The 15,673-nt window shown below is 37.5% G+C and overlaps 2 protein-coding genes across 2 annotated transcripts; one reads left to right on the top strand and one right to left on the bottom strand.

The window, feature by feature from the left end:
* The first annotated feature begins 3,337 nt into the window (after positions 1 to 3,337).
* LOC109243327 (anthocyanidin reductase ((2S)-flavan-3-ol-forming)) lies at positions 3,338 to 5,918 on the top strand. Its single transcript, XM_019410235.1, has 6 exons — positions 3,338 to 3,526; positions 3,719 to 3,885; positions 4,107 to 4,307; positions 4,805 to 4,964; positions 5,065 to 5,278; positions 5,645 to 5,918. The coding sequence occupies exons 1-6, from the start codon at positions 3,424 to 3,426 to the stop codon at positions 5,787 to 5,789; spliced, it is 990 nt and encodes a 329-aa protein (XP_019265780.1). The 5' UTR covers positions 3,338 to 3,423; the 3' UTR covers positions 5,790 to 5,918.
* Positions 4,933 to 10,172, bottom strand: LOC109243325 (pentatricopeptide repeat-containing protein At3g13160, mitochondrial-like). Its single transcript, XM_019410234.1, has 2 exons — positions 8,898 to 10,172; positions 4,933 to 5,271 (listed from the first exon to the last, which is right to left on the bottom strand). Exon 1 carries the CDS (start codon positions 10,081 to 10,083, stop codon positions 8,941 to 8,943), a length of 1,143 nt encoding a protein of 380 aa, XP_019265779.1. The 5' UTR covers positions 10,084 to 10,172; the 3' UTR covers positions 4,933 to 5,271; positions 8,898 to 8,940.
* Positions 10,173 to 15,673: the final 5,501 nt, after the last annotated feature.

Genomic DNA, 15,673 nt, shown 5'->3' with positions numbered 1-15,673 from the left:
CAAAATAAATTATATATATTTGAGTTCTGGGGGAATGGGTAATCGGGTTTTGGTTCGAACCTCGGGTTTTGACCATGTGGGCCCGGGGGCGATTTTGACTTTTTGGGTAAAACTTTGGAAAATCCATTTTCATGCATTCAAATTGATTCATTTAGTGTTTATTGATGTAATTAAGTAACTTGTGACTAGATACGAGCGAATTGGTGGTGGAATCAAGGGGTAAAGCTATAATTGGATCGTGAATTGTGTTCATTGGATCGTGAATTGTGTTCGTGGCATCGAGGTAAGTGTTTGGTCTAACCTTAGCTTGAGGGGTTAGGAGTGTGTCCTATTTGCTAATTGTTTTCTTGTTGAGTACGACGTATAGGCATGGTGACGAGTATCTATACGTTGGTGTCGAGCATGACCGTGGGTCTTATATTGTGATTTTTATGACTTCGTCGTATTATTCATGCCTTGGTGAAAATTTCTATTTGTTGTGTAAAGCTGTGGAAAGAATTGTGACCTACGAACGTTGAGGAGCGTTGGCTCCAGTTGTATAACGAATTGTGAAGGTATAAGTGATAATTGAACCTCTAGAGCAGGGCTCGAGTTGTGAAGTGAATTATGAAGTAAAAGTGAGAAAGAGAAGAGATCATTATGTTGCCCCCTTGCCGGGCTATTGTTGAGTTGTGGTTCCCTTGCATTGTGTTCTTAATTGATATTACGGATGCTTAGGTTGATGATTCTTTGTGTTAGGTAAGGATTATGGTATAGCTAAGGTACTTAGGAGTTATGACAAGTTTGATTATAGCTGAGGTAGTTAGATGTTGGAATAAGTTGGGTTATAGTTGATGTAGCTAGATGTTGGAACAAGTTTGGTTATAGCTGAGGTAGTCAGATGTTATGACAAGTTTGATTATAGCTGAGGTAGTTAGATGTTGTAACAAGTTTGGTTAAAGCTGTTTCTCCCTTGTCGGGACGTATTTTCTTATGCTGTCGAATCCCTTGCCGGGATAGTGTAGACCTTTTGATCCCTTGTCGGGACTCTCGTTATAATTGTCAATATTATATGTGGATCGGTTGCACGCCGCAACAATATCATATATGGATCGGGTTGCACGCCGCAACAATATTATATATGGATCGGGTTGTACGCCGCAACAATATCATATATGGATCGGGTTGCACGCCGCAACAATATTTTATATGGATCGGGTTGCACGCCGCAACAATATTATATATGGATCGGGTTGAACGCCGCAACAATATTATATATGGATTAGGTTGCACGCCGCAACAATGATAAGTGAAATGGGAGCGGGTGACACGCCTGCCATGAGATACAGGAAATGGGATCGGGTTGCACGCCTGCAACAAGATGTGAAAAGAAAGTGAAATCTGCCTCTTTTTCCCTTATCCTTGTTAGTGGGTGGTTTTTTATTCCTTAATAATTCTCTTGATATTCTGTTTTTACTTGTTATTCCCCGAAGCATGTTTCCCCCTCCCATCTTTATTTGTTTATCTCTACTTTACTTTCCGCTGTATATTATACCACTGCACAGGTTTATTTGGTAGTCTGGTCCTAGCCTCGTCACTACTTCGCCGAGGTTAGGCTACGCACTTACCAGCACATGGGGTCGGTTGTGCTGATACTACACTCTGCACTCTTTTGTGCAGACCCCAGTGTTGTAGACTTCGGACGCAGTGGGATTGCTGATTCTTGTTCATCAGGCGACCCGAGGTAGTCCTACAGGCGTCCGCAGGCCTTGGCGTCTCCTTCTATCTACTATTCCTGTTTCTTTCATGCAATTCCAGAGACAGTGTTGTATTTATTTCTTTCAGACCTTTATTTGTAGTATTCTTAGACCGTCTGTGAAACTGTGACACCAGTTCTGGGTAGTCGATACTTAAACAGTTGTATTAGATATTCATGTTCAGATAGTTTATTGTTTTTCTTCCGCTTATGTTAAATTCCGCTGTTAAAATGTTATTTCTTCGTAATTGTTAAAGAATATGAAATAGGTAAAAAGGTAAATTGTTCAAATAATTGGCTTGCCTAGCTCACATTAGTAGGCGCCATCACGACTCTCGGGGGTGGGAAATCCGGGTCGTGACACTTTATGTATTGCTTTTAAACTTGAATGTGGGCTACTATTTGGATGTTTTTATGCCCAAAATTGTTAGGTTTAAAGGTTGGTATTGTTGGTTTAAGATGTGTTAATGGTTGGCATTGTTGGTTTAGAATTTGTTAATGTATTGTTAATTTAGATTGTGTTAATGTATTATTGGTTCGTATTATTGTATTAATGTATCGTTGGTTTAGATTGTTGTTAATGCATTGTTGGTTGGTATTTTTTGTGTTCGTGATAGTTTGACAGGTAGTGTAGCTCGAAATTGGGCAGAATTCTGCCCAGTTTTATACAAATTTCCGACTGAATTTCGACAGAAACGGTCGGACAGCTCCCCAGATTTAATCATAAATTCTCAGATTTCCAACTGATTCGGTCAGAAATGTAAAAAAAAATTAATATTCAGAAATTTTCGACGGATTCCGTCGGAAATTAAATAAAATTTAATTTTTAATTATTAATTTCCGACTCATTCGGTTGGAAATTCAACCAAAAAAAATTAATATTCAAATAGTTTTTGACGGATTCCGTCGGAAATTAAATAAAATTTAATTTTTAATTATTAATTTTACTTGTATTATTACAACCGATTCAGTCGGTAAATTCCGACCACTTTAGTCGGAAACGTGAATTATTTGGTTGTCTGGCCTTTTTGAAATTTGCGACCACTTTGGTAGGAAATCACCGACAAATTCGGTCGGAAATTATTTTCCGACCAATATTTTTCCGACCGACCAATTTCGGTCGAAAAGTAGTCGTTCCGACCGTTTTGGCTGTCGGAAATCTGCCATTTTCTAGTAGTGCTAGTAGATACAACATTCTCTAAATAGGTATTTTAGGAGTTAGGGTAAGCAACGGTAAAGTTGTATTTGTTTGACCTATAGGTCACAGATTCGAGCCGTGAAAGTAATCACCAATGCTTGTATCAGGGTAGGCTGTCTATATCTTCCTAATGCGGCCTTTTCCCTAACCCTGCGTGAATGTGAGATGCTGTGTGCACCAAACTGCCTTTTTTTTAGGTATTTTATAGTAATATTTCATGTGTACTTGTCTTTCCTCTATTACAGTATAACTATTTTTTTTTTTTCTTTCTACAGACTGTGCTTTGAACTTCGACGTTTGACCTATTGGTGGCATCACGTGCTCATCTACCTCATAACCTGATGATCTTAGTGATATAAAACGATGCATCCAAATATTTAGACAGCAGACTTTCATTAATCTGATACTAGAATATTAACGTTTGAGTGTTCTCAGTAATTTGTTTCTATAAGGTTTTAAAGTCTGATTTAAAAAAAAAAATTAAGAATCCATGGCAGCTTGTGTAATTGGTGGCACTGGTTTTATGGCAACTTTGCTTGTCAAGATTTTGCTTGAGAAAGGGTACACTGTTAATACAACAGTCCGGGACTCCGGTTCGTTTTTAGATTTAACTTATAAACACTGACAGCATAAAGAATACTTACTCTGACAATATATTTATCTAGTTCTAACATGTCTGCTTTATTTTTTAGAAAACTAGTTCACCTTATGTTCAGAGTTACACATTATTTTTCCCAATGATCTAGTAGTCTAAAAATTCTTTAATATTGTTTAATTTCTTATAGGAAATCAAAAGAAGATCTCTCACCTCTTAGCATTACATAGTTTGGGAAAATTGAGAATTTTCCAAGCTGATTTAACTGATGAAACAAGCTTTGGTGCACCTATTGCTGGCTGTGACATTGTCTTCCATGTTGCAACACCAATTAATTTCGCTTCTCAAGATCCAGAGGTATAAAGTTATACCAAGTACTCTTAAGCTTTCAATAACGTAACATATAATCGCTATAGGTAATTGAGGGCCGGTTCAGTGGGTTCAACTGAACCAGTTGCTTTAGTTTCAAACATTCAAATGTATGCACACAACACATAATAAGATCGCGCTCATTCTGAACTCATATACTCTAAAATGTTGATTTATCTATGTTAATCGTCGTTCCCTTTTTGTGGTAGAATGATATGATCAAACCAGCAATAAAAGGAGTTCTCAATGTTCTGAAAGCCTGTGCTAAATCAAACACAGTTAAGCGTGTAATCTTGACCTCATCAGCTGCAGCTGTGACTATCAACAACCTTAATGGCACAGGCCTCGTCATGGACGAGTCTAATTGGACGGACGTCGAGTTTCTGACTTCGACAAAACCACCCACCTGGGTAATTTTTCAACATTATTGTTAACATCGCATGTGATTACCTGATTAATTACTGTGTGAAAGTTATAACATGAATTGTGTAACCACTTCATTTATGAGGTTAAATTTTTTACTTAAATATGTCCTCAACATGTAACCTTATGTGCGAGCCTGATTCTTTTTGTTACTGGTCAAGCACATGGAAATTGTTCTTTGAATCTAGAACCTCTATTCACTATGCTACCATATTGAATTGTGTGGCGACCACATCAAAAAGTTAAACCGTCAAGGAAGAAACACTACTGAAGGTCATTACTGTGTTAGATCAAATACTTCAGTAAGAGCATTCTGGTAAGCTTGATCCTCGGGTTAAGGTAGCTGTCAAGGAATGAATCAAAGACCTAAGGACGTTTTCAATACTGAGTGTAGAGTTTTATGTACTTAACTATGTCCTTTAAAATTATGGGTCACGGAAGATCTGCATGAACAAAGATGATTAGTTCTTTTTCTAATATGCAGGGGTACCCTGTCTCTAAAACATTAGCTGAAAAAGAAGCTTGGAAATTTGCAGAGGAGAACAATATTAAACTAATCACTGTAATTCCATCTCTCATGGCTGGTTCTTACCTTACTCCAGAAACTCCAAGCAGTGTTAATCTTGCCATGTCCTTGATCACAGGTCTCAATAAAATATAAGCAATATAATTGAATTTTCTGAGTAAAAATGCAAATGAATATAGCTCAGAGAATCTGACCTTAAATTTGCAATTTTTTGACAGGGAATGAATTCCTTATAAGTAACTTGAAGAGTATGCAGATGTTATCAGGTTCAATATCTATTACACATGTGGAGGATGTTTGTCGCGCCCATATTTTTGTTGCTGAGAAAGAATCAGCTTCGGGACGATACATTTGCTCTGCCATCAACACCAATGTTCCGGAGCTAGCAAATTTCTTGAAGAAAAGATATCCAACTTCGGATGTTCCTACAGAGTAAGTAAGGATGTTCCTATAGAGTAAGTAATGTTACAATATTAAGCAACAATTGTTCATACTTGGAATGATATAACTAACTTTTCAAGAACAAGTACAAATATTTCCTTGTAAATGAACCTACCTTCTTGAATAAGCAGTTGAGCTCGTTGTCTCAGACCTTTCTAGGGCGTGACCCCTACCCTAACAGAATGACACGCCCTAGAGAAAACGACGTGAAACTGTTTACCAAACTGTAGGAGTAAAAGAGCAGGATTTACATAACAATTTTCCTTTTTACTCTATTCCATCTTATATTCATAGACTGCATTATCTTTATGGTTTACAACTTTAAATACTGACATATATCTGATTGATCAATTGCAGTTTCGGGGACTTCCCCTCCAAGGCCAAGTTGATCATCTCATCAGAAAAACTCATCAAAGAGGGATTCAATTTTAAGTATGGGATTGAAGAGATTTATGATGAGTGTCTTGCTTGTTTTAAAGATAAGGGGTTTAGAACTGAATAGTTCAGTTAATCTTGTGCCAAAGAGCAGCAACACTTCTATCAGCATTTGCTTTGAAGAAGAAAAAAATGAATGTAGTTGCGAAAGAAGGAAGATGTTATATATAAAATAACTATAGTTGGACTTCTATCATCCCAAACCATCATCAAGAAGTACTGAGTTAAGTGGTAGACCTCTCCTCTTCAACGAATTTTGAGGGACTACATATGATTTATTATATAACAGGAAACTAATTTTTGAATGTTCTTTTCTTTTGGTCGTTTCCATTTAGTTCTAATTCGTTGAAAGAAATATGGAAAGAAAAAATAATAATTGAAATAACGTTCATTAAGATTGATCAAAAAAATCTTCCTTGCTTAAACTCCAGCTCGATCTATTCGTTCTTTGAGGAGTTCCACTATTTATCTAATCATATTTGATGCTCTTATGCTAATTTTTGTGGTGTAGAATCCTCTAATTTTGGAAAACCAAGTTAATTGATAAATGAATAAGAACCCTTTGTAACATAACAGAGGAGGTGATCTTGTATAGCCAGTTTGCCACACATAATAATGAGTCACACTATAAATACGGCTATATCATAGAGTATAGATTATAGCATTTTGATGTCCACAAGTATGCATTTGTCTGATAATATAGAGCCTTAGTTGATATTTGAGTTGACCCTATTGCCTCAATAATCTGGTATGCGATGGCGAAATCCTAAATGGCAATAAAATCACTTGTAAAATATAATATTGAAAGATTTAATTCAAACCTAATATAAAAAGATTTAATTCCAATTCAAAACGTGCATACAGCTTTCAAGTTAAGGAGGGACTATTTAGCACCAATCACTTGATGTGTTCCACCTTTTTATATTTTTAAATTCCATTGGCAGCGTAAACCAGATCGAATTCATCAGAACTTCCCCAGGGAGCAATAGATTCGGTTCAAGAGCAAAACCATCTAATCATTTTGATACTGACACTTTTTCCTAACCGAGTAATCCTCAAGGGTCGGTGTCGCAAAGTTCGGAACTCGGTGAACAATGGGCTCACCTTCTCTACCCTTCTCCACTTAAACACCAGGCCTTCTTTTTTTTTTTTTTGTGACAGGATTTGATCTCATGACGTGCACCTACCACACATCACATGTTGCGCTCTTACACTAGACTAAAGTCTAGAAACATTTGATACTGACACAGTGACATTAATCAAATTAGGATTTAACTAATCAGAAACAGAAGCAACATATTTCCTGCTAATGACTATCTGAGAGCACTCATATTCAGGTACAGTGATTCTTGCACTTTCTTGTTGGAGACCGACTTCCTTTATTTTGTTGTTTAGTATCATATTTACTAAAAGAATAACACGGTGAGCAAGGATTCCCAGTGCATAGTTTCGGGGAGAGTTTAGATATTAACAACTTCTCCCCTGTAATATTGCAAACTTGCACCTTAATTTCATGACACCTTTATTGGTTATTAATAGTTATCACAAAAACAAAACCATTAATACTTGTTAACCAGTTGACAGTAAGTAGGCCACAAAATGTTTCATTAACTATAGAGTATTCTTCTTCAAGCATTTGAAATGGCACAAGAGGCAAAGAGATTAGATCTTTGGTGAGGCTAAACTTGAAATAAATCATAGCACGTTAAAGAAAATTGAAAGGAATTTCAACCACAAAGACGCAAATACCATTTTCTTTTGTCGTTGATACTTGTGTGCGATAGTATATTCTGTTAAGGGTCTTAATATATCACCTATACCCTTAGGGACAACTCTGACCATTTTCTTACATGTACATTTTTTTTTTTGAGAAGGTAACATATTTTATATATAAGATACATTTTCTTACATGTACGTAAGAACTTTTGTATACATGTTTATCATCCTTATGAGACTACACTAAAAGTAGCTTGTACAATTCATATCCATATCTGAGAAATAGTTCTACTTGCCAGATCGTTATAGGCATGGAATATCCTTGCTATAGAGTAAAATGTGTCCATCTTAGGATATTAATCAAAACACATATGTAATCAGTTACCATCTTTGAATCATTAATCACAACCAATATGTAATCATCTCCAAGCTGATTTCGAAATCTATGGGTCAACTTTTCCAAGGTTCTTGTAGTACATAAGAAATGCATCTATACTATGTCATACTCATTCATGTTGCTATTAGAGGAAGGCTATAGAAACGTATTGCTCTAAGGTTATCGCATATGATTAATGAATCAATGCAACTCCGAAGAAGCTCCACTTGGAACAGCGAGGTGCAATGCAAACCAAGCGATATGCAGTTGCTTCTACAAATCTGACATTAAAATATGGCACTTTGACAAAAAGGAGGAGAAAAGACAGTCTTTTGTTGTCTGAGAACAGTTACTTTGCGATAACTTTTCTACTATCCATTTGAATTATATCTTCTTCTTTTTCAATTATCCATGATGACATTTTCTCCTCCTTGTGGGTCCTCTTTTCTGCTACTTATACGTCTTCTTCTTCTCTGTTAGACTCTTTATCTCCTTTTTTAGTATGCTCTTTATTTTGCATATTATTCCCTAAATCATGATTTATAGGCGGCTTTTTTGGAAAATAAAGAATGACTCGCAAAAAGCTGATTGTTGAGAAATGGCTCTTGAAGAAAGGCTTATAATGAGATAAAGCTATATAATATGATGCTGGATGCTGTAACTCAATTTTTTTCATTCTTGATTCAGTGGACTTGTTGAAATACGTTTTAATGAGAATTAAGTGAATATAATGCAAACTATGACATTGGCAGGTAACAACACTATCAGAATTTTTCTAGCGATTACAAAAGGCAGAATGGAGTACAAAGCTACTAAAATGTAAGCTACTAATTTCTTAACTGAGATAATATACAGCTAAGATATTTATACAAAAGCCTAAAAGGTACTAGAGAGGGTCATTTTTAGTTGGAAGCTTTCTACTATTAAACCACCAAGAAGTGAAGCCACTAAGCCGATGGAAAACTCACACACAAACGGCTGAGCAAATTATAAGTTCATTTGATATCCCAAACAACAATATATCTCATAACTAACAGTCATGAAACAACCATCAAATTAAGTTCTTACACGAGGTTAACGTACCAAAATCAGCATCTAATATGCTAAGAAACCAGCTGCTGGTCCCTTAGTCATCTGAAGGCAGATTGAGCTTATAAAGATGGTAGTCATTTGACTTGCCCAAACCCATAACCTCCTTAGCTTCCCAAATCCTTGACGATTTCACCAATCCGTTCACCACTCCTTGCAACAACTCCGCATCAACATGACACTTCTTTTTAAAAACATCTTTGCACAACTCAAAAGCCCAATCAAAATCACCCTTTTCACAAGCAGCCATAATGACACTTCCAAATATAACCTTGTTTGGAGAAGATCCACTCTTCACCAATTCTAAGTACCACTTTTTAGCCTCCTCCAAGTTACCCTTATCACAATATCCTCTAATCAAAGCACCATAAGTAAACACATCAGGCTTTAAGTCAAAACTTCCGAATTCGCCAACAAGCTTGGCCGCCTCCGAGACATTGTTATTATGAATCAATCCAACCAACTTAGCATTGTAACTTCTAATATCCGGAATAACATTCTTGCTAACCATTAATTTCCACGTTTTTTCGCCAGCGTCAAACTTACCAGTTGAGTAAAGTGCACCAAGTATGGTATTAAATGTAACCAAATCAGGTTTTAACTCGCTCTTTTCAATCTCATCAATCAAAGCAGCTGCTTTATCCAATGCCCCTTTATCACACAACCCCTTAATCATAATATTATACGTGACTACATCGGGCTTCACCTTAAGTTTTTTAGGCAATTCCTCAAACAAAGACTCAAGTTTGTCGTATTTCTGTGAATTGAGACAAGCCCCCAAAAGGGCATTAACGGATTTCAAAGTTTGCTTACAATTTCTGTCGGGCATTTCATCAAACACTTTCTGTGCATTCTCAAACAACCCACATTTTCCGTACAAACTAACGAGCCTTGCAGCGAAACTCTCTTTGGAAATGTCGGGTCTGTATTGCTTTTGGTGTTCGAGGATTTCTTCGATCCATTTGAACTTTTTGGCTGAGGCTAATCGCTGAACTGTAGACTCGTAAATGCCGTTTTTGGTGCGGAAACGGTTGACATCTGAATACTGTTTGAATTTTTCGACGAGTCTTTTGAGGTTGCGCTCTTTGTATAAGTCATCGGAGATGGCTCTGATTGGAGATAATGAGGTAGTAGTAGCAGTTGAGAAAGTACGGCGGATCACTCTGGTAAAAGTGGCCATTTGGGGAGTGTAGAAGTAAGGTATTGAGAAAGACTGTGGAGTGTAGGGTTTATGGGGAGTAGCTAACAGGGTTTTGATGCAAATGGTTCTTTTTTCTTTTCGTTTGTACTTAGATAATTTTATAAATAATACTTTTTTTTTATTTAGAGCCTGTTTGGACATAAGAAATTTTTTTCTTTTTTTCAAAATATTTGTATTTTATCACTTGTTCATAAAATTTTCATTTTCACTTGAAATTGCATTTTAAAAAACTCCAAAACCCTGTTTTTCAAATTTTCACTCAAATCACTCACAAAACTTCAAAACAACCCAAAGTTATATTCATGTCCAAACACAATTCAAAATTTCAAATATCATTTTCATTTGAAAATTTTTTCACCCTTCTTTGGAATTTTACAATTCTTATGTACAAACGCCCACTTAGTTGACATAAAATAAATATAGTAATTTCAACTATATATGCTAAAATAAACCTTACTTTTGAAATTTGTCACGTTTAATTCTCTTGTATTTTATTACGTCTAAATGTTGTTTAAAAAAATTATATATTATTTATTGTAATATAATAATAATAATTATAATAATAGTTATTAGTAATTTTATTTAGAGACTCTTATGTTTTAATAAGGACAAAGCTTTGCATCACTTGTTACACATGTAATAAATATGTCAACTTCAATATAATTGGGGATTAATATATCAATATTTGAGATGAATCAAAATCAGAAAATTACCTTCGGTAATAGAGGCATATAGAAAAAAAATGAAGATAATGAAGTTTTTTCTGATTTTTTTCTGAAATAGAATACTTTTAAACTCAAGTGCAAGAAAAGATGAAACAACAATAATTTTTTTTAAATATACCCACTTTTCCCACAATAGTTACATCAAGATGTTCTTCAGATTGAAAATATGTTCTCATGGTTCCGTAGACATAACACAAAAAATTATATCCACTTATAGTGCTATTGCCGAAAAAATTAAAAATTATTAATATTAGAAGAAATATTAGTTCAATGTACAAGCATTACCTTGGCGCAATCTTTATATTTCCGCAACTTTTCTCTTCATAATATAATAAAATGGGAGCAGGTGGCACGCCTGCCACAAGATACATGAAATGGGAGCGGATGGCACGCTTGCCACAAGATATGAGAAATGGGATCGGGTTGCACGCCTGCAACAAGATGTGAAAAGAAAGTAAAATCTGCTTTTGTTTCCTTATTCTTGTTACTGGTTGGATTTTGATCCCTTTATAATTCTCTTGATATTGTATTTTTACCTGCTATTCCCCGAAGCATGTTTCCCCCTCCCATCTTTATTTGTTTACTTCTGTATTTCTTTTCCGCTGTGTATATTTGAACTGCACAGGTTTATGTGGTAGTCTGGTCTAGCCTCGTCACTACCTCGCCGGGGTTAGGCTAGACACTTACCAGCACATGGGGTCAGTTGTGCTGATGCTACACTCTGCACTCTTTTGTGCAGATCCCAATGCTGTTGACTTCGGACAGTAGATCAGCTGGCTACCTTCAGTCTACGCGGAGATCCAAGGTAGACCTGCAGGCGTCCGCATGCCCTGGCGTCTCCTCTATCTTCTATTCACTGTTTCATTTTCCTTGTTTCAGAAACAGTGTATCGTTATTTCTTCAGACCTTGTATGTAGCAAATCTTAGTCCGTCCGTGACACTGTGACACCAGGTTTTGGGTGGTTAAGGCTTAAGTATTTGTAATAGCTACAGTTTTCATAATGTTATTGTTGTCTTCCGCTTAAATTTGAATTTCCGCTGTTATCACGTTATCGCCTTATATTTGTTAAAAAGGAAATAATTGCTTAATGAAGTATTTAGATTAAAAGCTTGCCTAGCTCACATTAGTAGGCGCCATCACGACTCACGAGACTGGGAAATCCGGGTCGTGACAGTGTATCCAACTGGAGACTTGTTGATCTTTAAGTTTTTGAGGATGTGTATCAGGTTCCTTATCTTGTTCTTAATAGTAAGTTTGTTATATCATCAAAATATAACAGGGATACACATATTGTGCCTCTTTGATTGCCCACTTTTATTGTACTCTTTAAACCATTCTGTTTGCAAACTTCAAAGTAAACTTTTTGAACCTTATTCTACCGTTTCAAGCCTCTCATCTTCCCCTCTAATTACGTATTAATTGATATATTAACATATGATATTTGTGCTTATTTGGCTAATGAATTTAGGCATCTATTGCCAGCCTACAAGAGCAAATTTAGAAATGGAGGTTAGCATAGTAAATACTTCTGTGAGTTCTTTGAAAAGGTATGGATTTTTGGTGCTTTCGAATAAACTAGAAGCTAATTTTATGTGATTTATGCTATCTAGTATGACTTTTAGTCTTTTGCTCTACTTTAAGTAATTTTTAGGTTTTGCTTTAAATACTTGGATTTTGAATATATCATTGTTATTATGAGCACGTGGTAGGCATACCACCCACTTCCATTTCATATATCTCGTGGCAGGCGTACCACTCGCTCCCATTTATTATATCTTGTGGTAGGCGTACCACCCGCTCCCATTTTATTATATCTTGTGATAGGCGTACCACCCGCTCCCATTTCATTACCAACAATAATCACAAGGAATCCCGGCAAGGGAACAATAATATCAAACAAACATCCCGGCAAGGGAACAATGATGATAATAACATGTGAGGCACAATAAACCACAACAGAGTCATAACAATGTATAACACAAGACTCACGGGCATGCTTGACACCGACGTATAGATACTCGTCACCATGCCTATACGTCGTACTCCACAATTAACACGTAGCAAATAGACACAACTCATAATCCCTCAAGCTAAGGTTAGACCAAACACTTACCTCGATGCCACGAATACAATTCACGATTCAATTATAGCTTTACCCCTTGATTCCACCACCAATTCGCTCGTATCTAGTCACAAGTTACTTAATTACATCAATAAACGCTAAATGAATCAACCCCAATGCATAAAAATGAGTTTTTCAAAGTTTTACCCAAAAAGTCAAAAATCGTCCCCGGGCCCACATGGTCAAAACCCGAGGTTCGGACCAAAACCCGATCACCCATTCCCCCACGAACTCAAATATATAATTTATTTTGAAATCGGACCTCAAATCGAGGTCCAAATCCCCAATTTTTGAAAAACCTAGGTTCTACCCAAAACAACCAATTTCCCCCATGAAAATCATTGATTTGAAGTTGAAATCATGTTAAAAGATGTTAAGAATTGAAGGAAGTTAGTTAAAATCGACTTACAATTGATTTGGAGAAGAAGAAATCCTTGAAAAATCGCCTAAGTGTGTATATGTTTTGAGAGAATATGAAATGGTAAAAATTCGGCTAAGTATAAAAGTTGCAGGTCTGATGTGGGATTGCGAACAAGGGGTTTGGGAATTGCGAAGCCTGGGAATTGCGAACATGGGTTTGGGAATTGCGAACATGGGTTTGGATGAACGCCTGGGAAATTGCACATGGGTTTGGAATTGTGAAGCTTGGGAATTGCGAACAATAAGTTTGGGATTGCGAAGCTGAGAATTGCCGAAAGGGAGGTTGGTAAATGCGAAAGCCTGCAGGCTGCAATTCCTTAAGTCCAAAATTTCACCCCGTGGCTATCCAAAACTCACCTGAGCTCTCGGGGCTCCCAAACTAAATATACACACAACCCTCAAAAACATCCTACGGACTATTCGTGTACTCAAATCACAAAATAACATCAGGAACATCCATTAAAACACTCAATCAATGAAATTTTTCAAACTTCTTAAAACATCAAATTTTTCATTTAAAGTCCGAATCACGTCAAATGACATCCGTTTCTCCACCAAATTTCATAGAATCATCTTAAATCATATATAATACCTGTACTGGGCGCCAGAACCAAAATACGGGCCATCGAACCAATATTGTTCTAATCAAATTTCATTTCCAAATCCTTTAAAACAATTTTCTTTAAAAAATTCATTTCTCGGGCTTGGGACCTTGGAATTTGATTCCGGGCATACGCCAAGTCCCATATTTTTCCTACGGACCCTCCGGGACCGTCAAATCACGGGTCGGATCCATTTACCAAAACATTGACCGAAGTCAAATTAATTCATTTCATAGGTCAAAATTTACCATTTTTTCACAGATTTTCACATTATAGGCTTTCCGGCTACACGCCAGACTGCGCACGCAAATCGAGGTGAGGCTAAAAAGGTTTTTTAAGGCCTTCAAAACGCAGAATTCATTTTTAAAAAACAAGTGATGACCCCAGTCATCACATTCTCCACCTCTAAAACAACCGTTCGTCCCTCAACGGACAGAAGAGGGAAGTACCTGAGTCGGGGAAAAGATGGGATAACGGCTCCGTATATCGAACTCGGACTTCCAGACGTATGCCTCAGGAGGCTGACCTCTCCTGAACACGAACAGAAGGAAAACTCTTCGATCTCAACTGACGAACTTGCCGGTCTAGATAGCTACCGCTCCTCCTCATAAGACAAGTCCTTGTCCAACTGGACAGTGCTGAAACTCTAACGCGTGGGATGGATCGCCGTGATACTTCCGAATCCTGGACACATGAACACTGGATGCACGGCGATAAGCTCGTGGCACGCAAGTCTATAAGCCAGCTCCTCCCACTTCGATCAAGAATCTCAAACGGGCCAATGAACTATGTTAAGCTTGCCCTTCTTCCCAAATCTCATCACGCCCTTCCATAGGCGACACTATCGAAGCAATACGCCGCTCACGCGACCATGAATGCCAAATCACGCAACCTTTCGGTCGGCATAGCTCTTTTGCCTGGACTGAGCTGTACGAAGCCCATCGCTGAATAATTCCTAACCTTGTCCAAGGCATCCTAAACCAGATCCGTACCCAACAACCGAGCCTATCCCGGCTCAAACATCCAAACCGGAGACCGACACCGTCTACCCATTTAAAAGCCTCATAGGGAGCCATCTGAATACTCGACTGGTAGCTGTTGTGTAGCAAACTCCGCTAAAGGCGAAAACTGATCCCACGAGCCTCCAAAGTCAATAACACAAGCTCGGAGCATATCCTCCAAATCTGAATGGTCCGCTCGAACTGCCCGTCCGTCTGAGGATGAATGTTGGCTCAACTCAACCCGTGTGCCCCAACTCTCGCTGAACTCTCTCCAGAAATGTGGAGTGTAAACTGCATACCTCGGTCCGAAATGATAGACACGGGCACACCATGAAGGCGATGAATCTCCAGATATAAGATCTCAGCTAACCTCTCGAAGAATATGAGACTACACAGGAATGAAATGCGCTGACTTGGTCAGCCTATCAACAATGACCCACACTGCATCAAACTTCTTCTGAGTCCGTAGGAGTCCAGTAACAAGTCCATAGTGATACGCTCCCACTTCCACTCGGGAAGCTCAATCTCTCTGAATGAACCACCGGGCCTCTGATGCTCGTACGTACATGCTACAATTCAACACCGAGCCCATATGCAACGATATCCTTCTTCATTCTTCTCCACCAAAAATGCTGCCACAAATCCTGATACATCTTCACGGCGCCCGGATGAATAGAGTACCGGGACCTATGGGCCTC

This window comes from Nicotiana attenuata, unplaced genomic scaffold, assembly GCF_001879085.1.
Source record: "Nicotiana attenuata strain UT unplaced genomic scaffold, NIATTr2, whole genome shotgun sequence".
In the NCBI taxonomy this organism is placed as follows: Eukaryota; Viridiplantae; Streptophyta; class Magnoliopsida; order Solanales; family Solanaceae; genus Nicotiana; species Nicotiana attenuata.
This window is presented reverse-complemented; position numbering and strand designations above follow the sequence as displayed.

Bases quoted from the DNA above. Each gene is read 5' to 3' on its own strand.
- LOC109243327 (XM_019410235.1), top strand. From the start codon at position 3,424: ATGGCAGCTTGTGTAATTGGTGGCACTGGTTTTATGGCAACTTTGCTT. The intron at 3,886-4,106 runs GTATAAAGTTAT...TTTTTGTGGTAG, and splicing joins TCGCTTCTCAAGATCCAGAG to AATGATATGATCAAACCAGC. The intron at 4,965-5,064 runs GTCTCAATAAAA...ATTTTTTGACAG, and splicing joins TGCCATGTCCTTGATCACAG to GGAATGAATTCCTTATAAGT.
- LOC109243325 (XM_019410234.1), bottom strand. From the start codon at position 10,083: ATGGCCACTTTTACCAGAGTGATCCGCCGTACTTTCTCAACTGCTACT.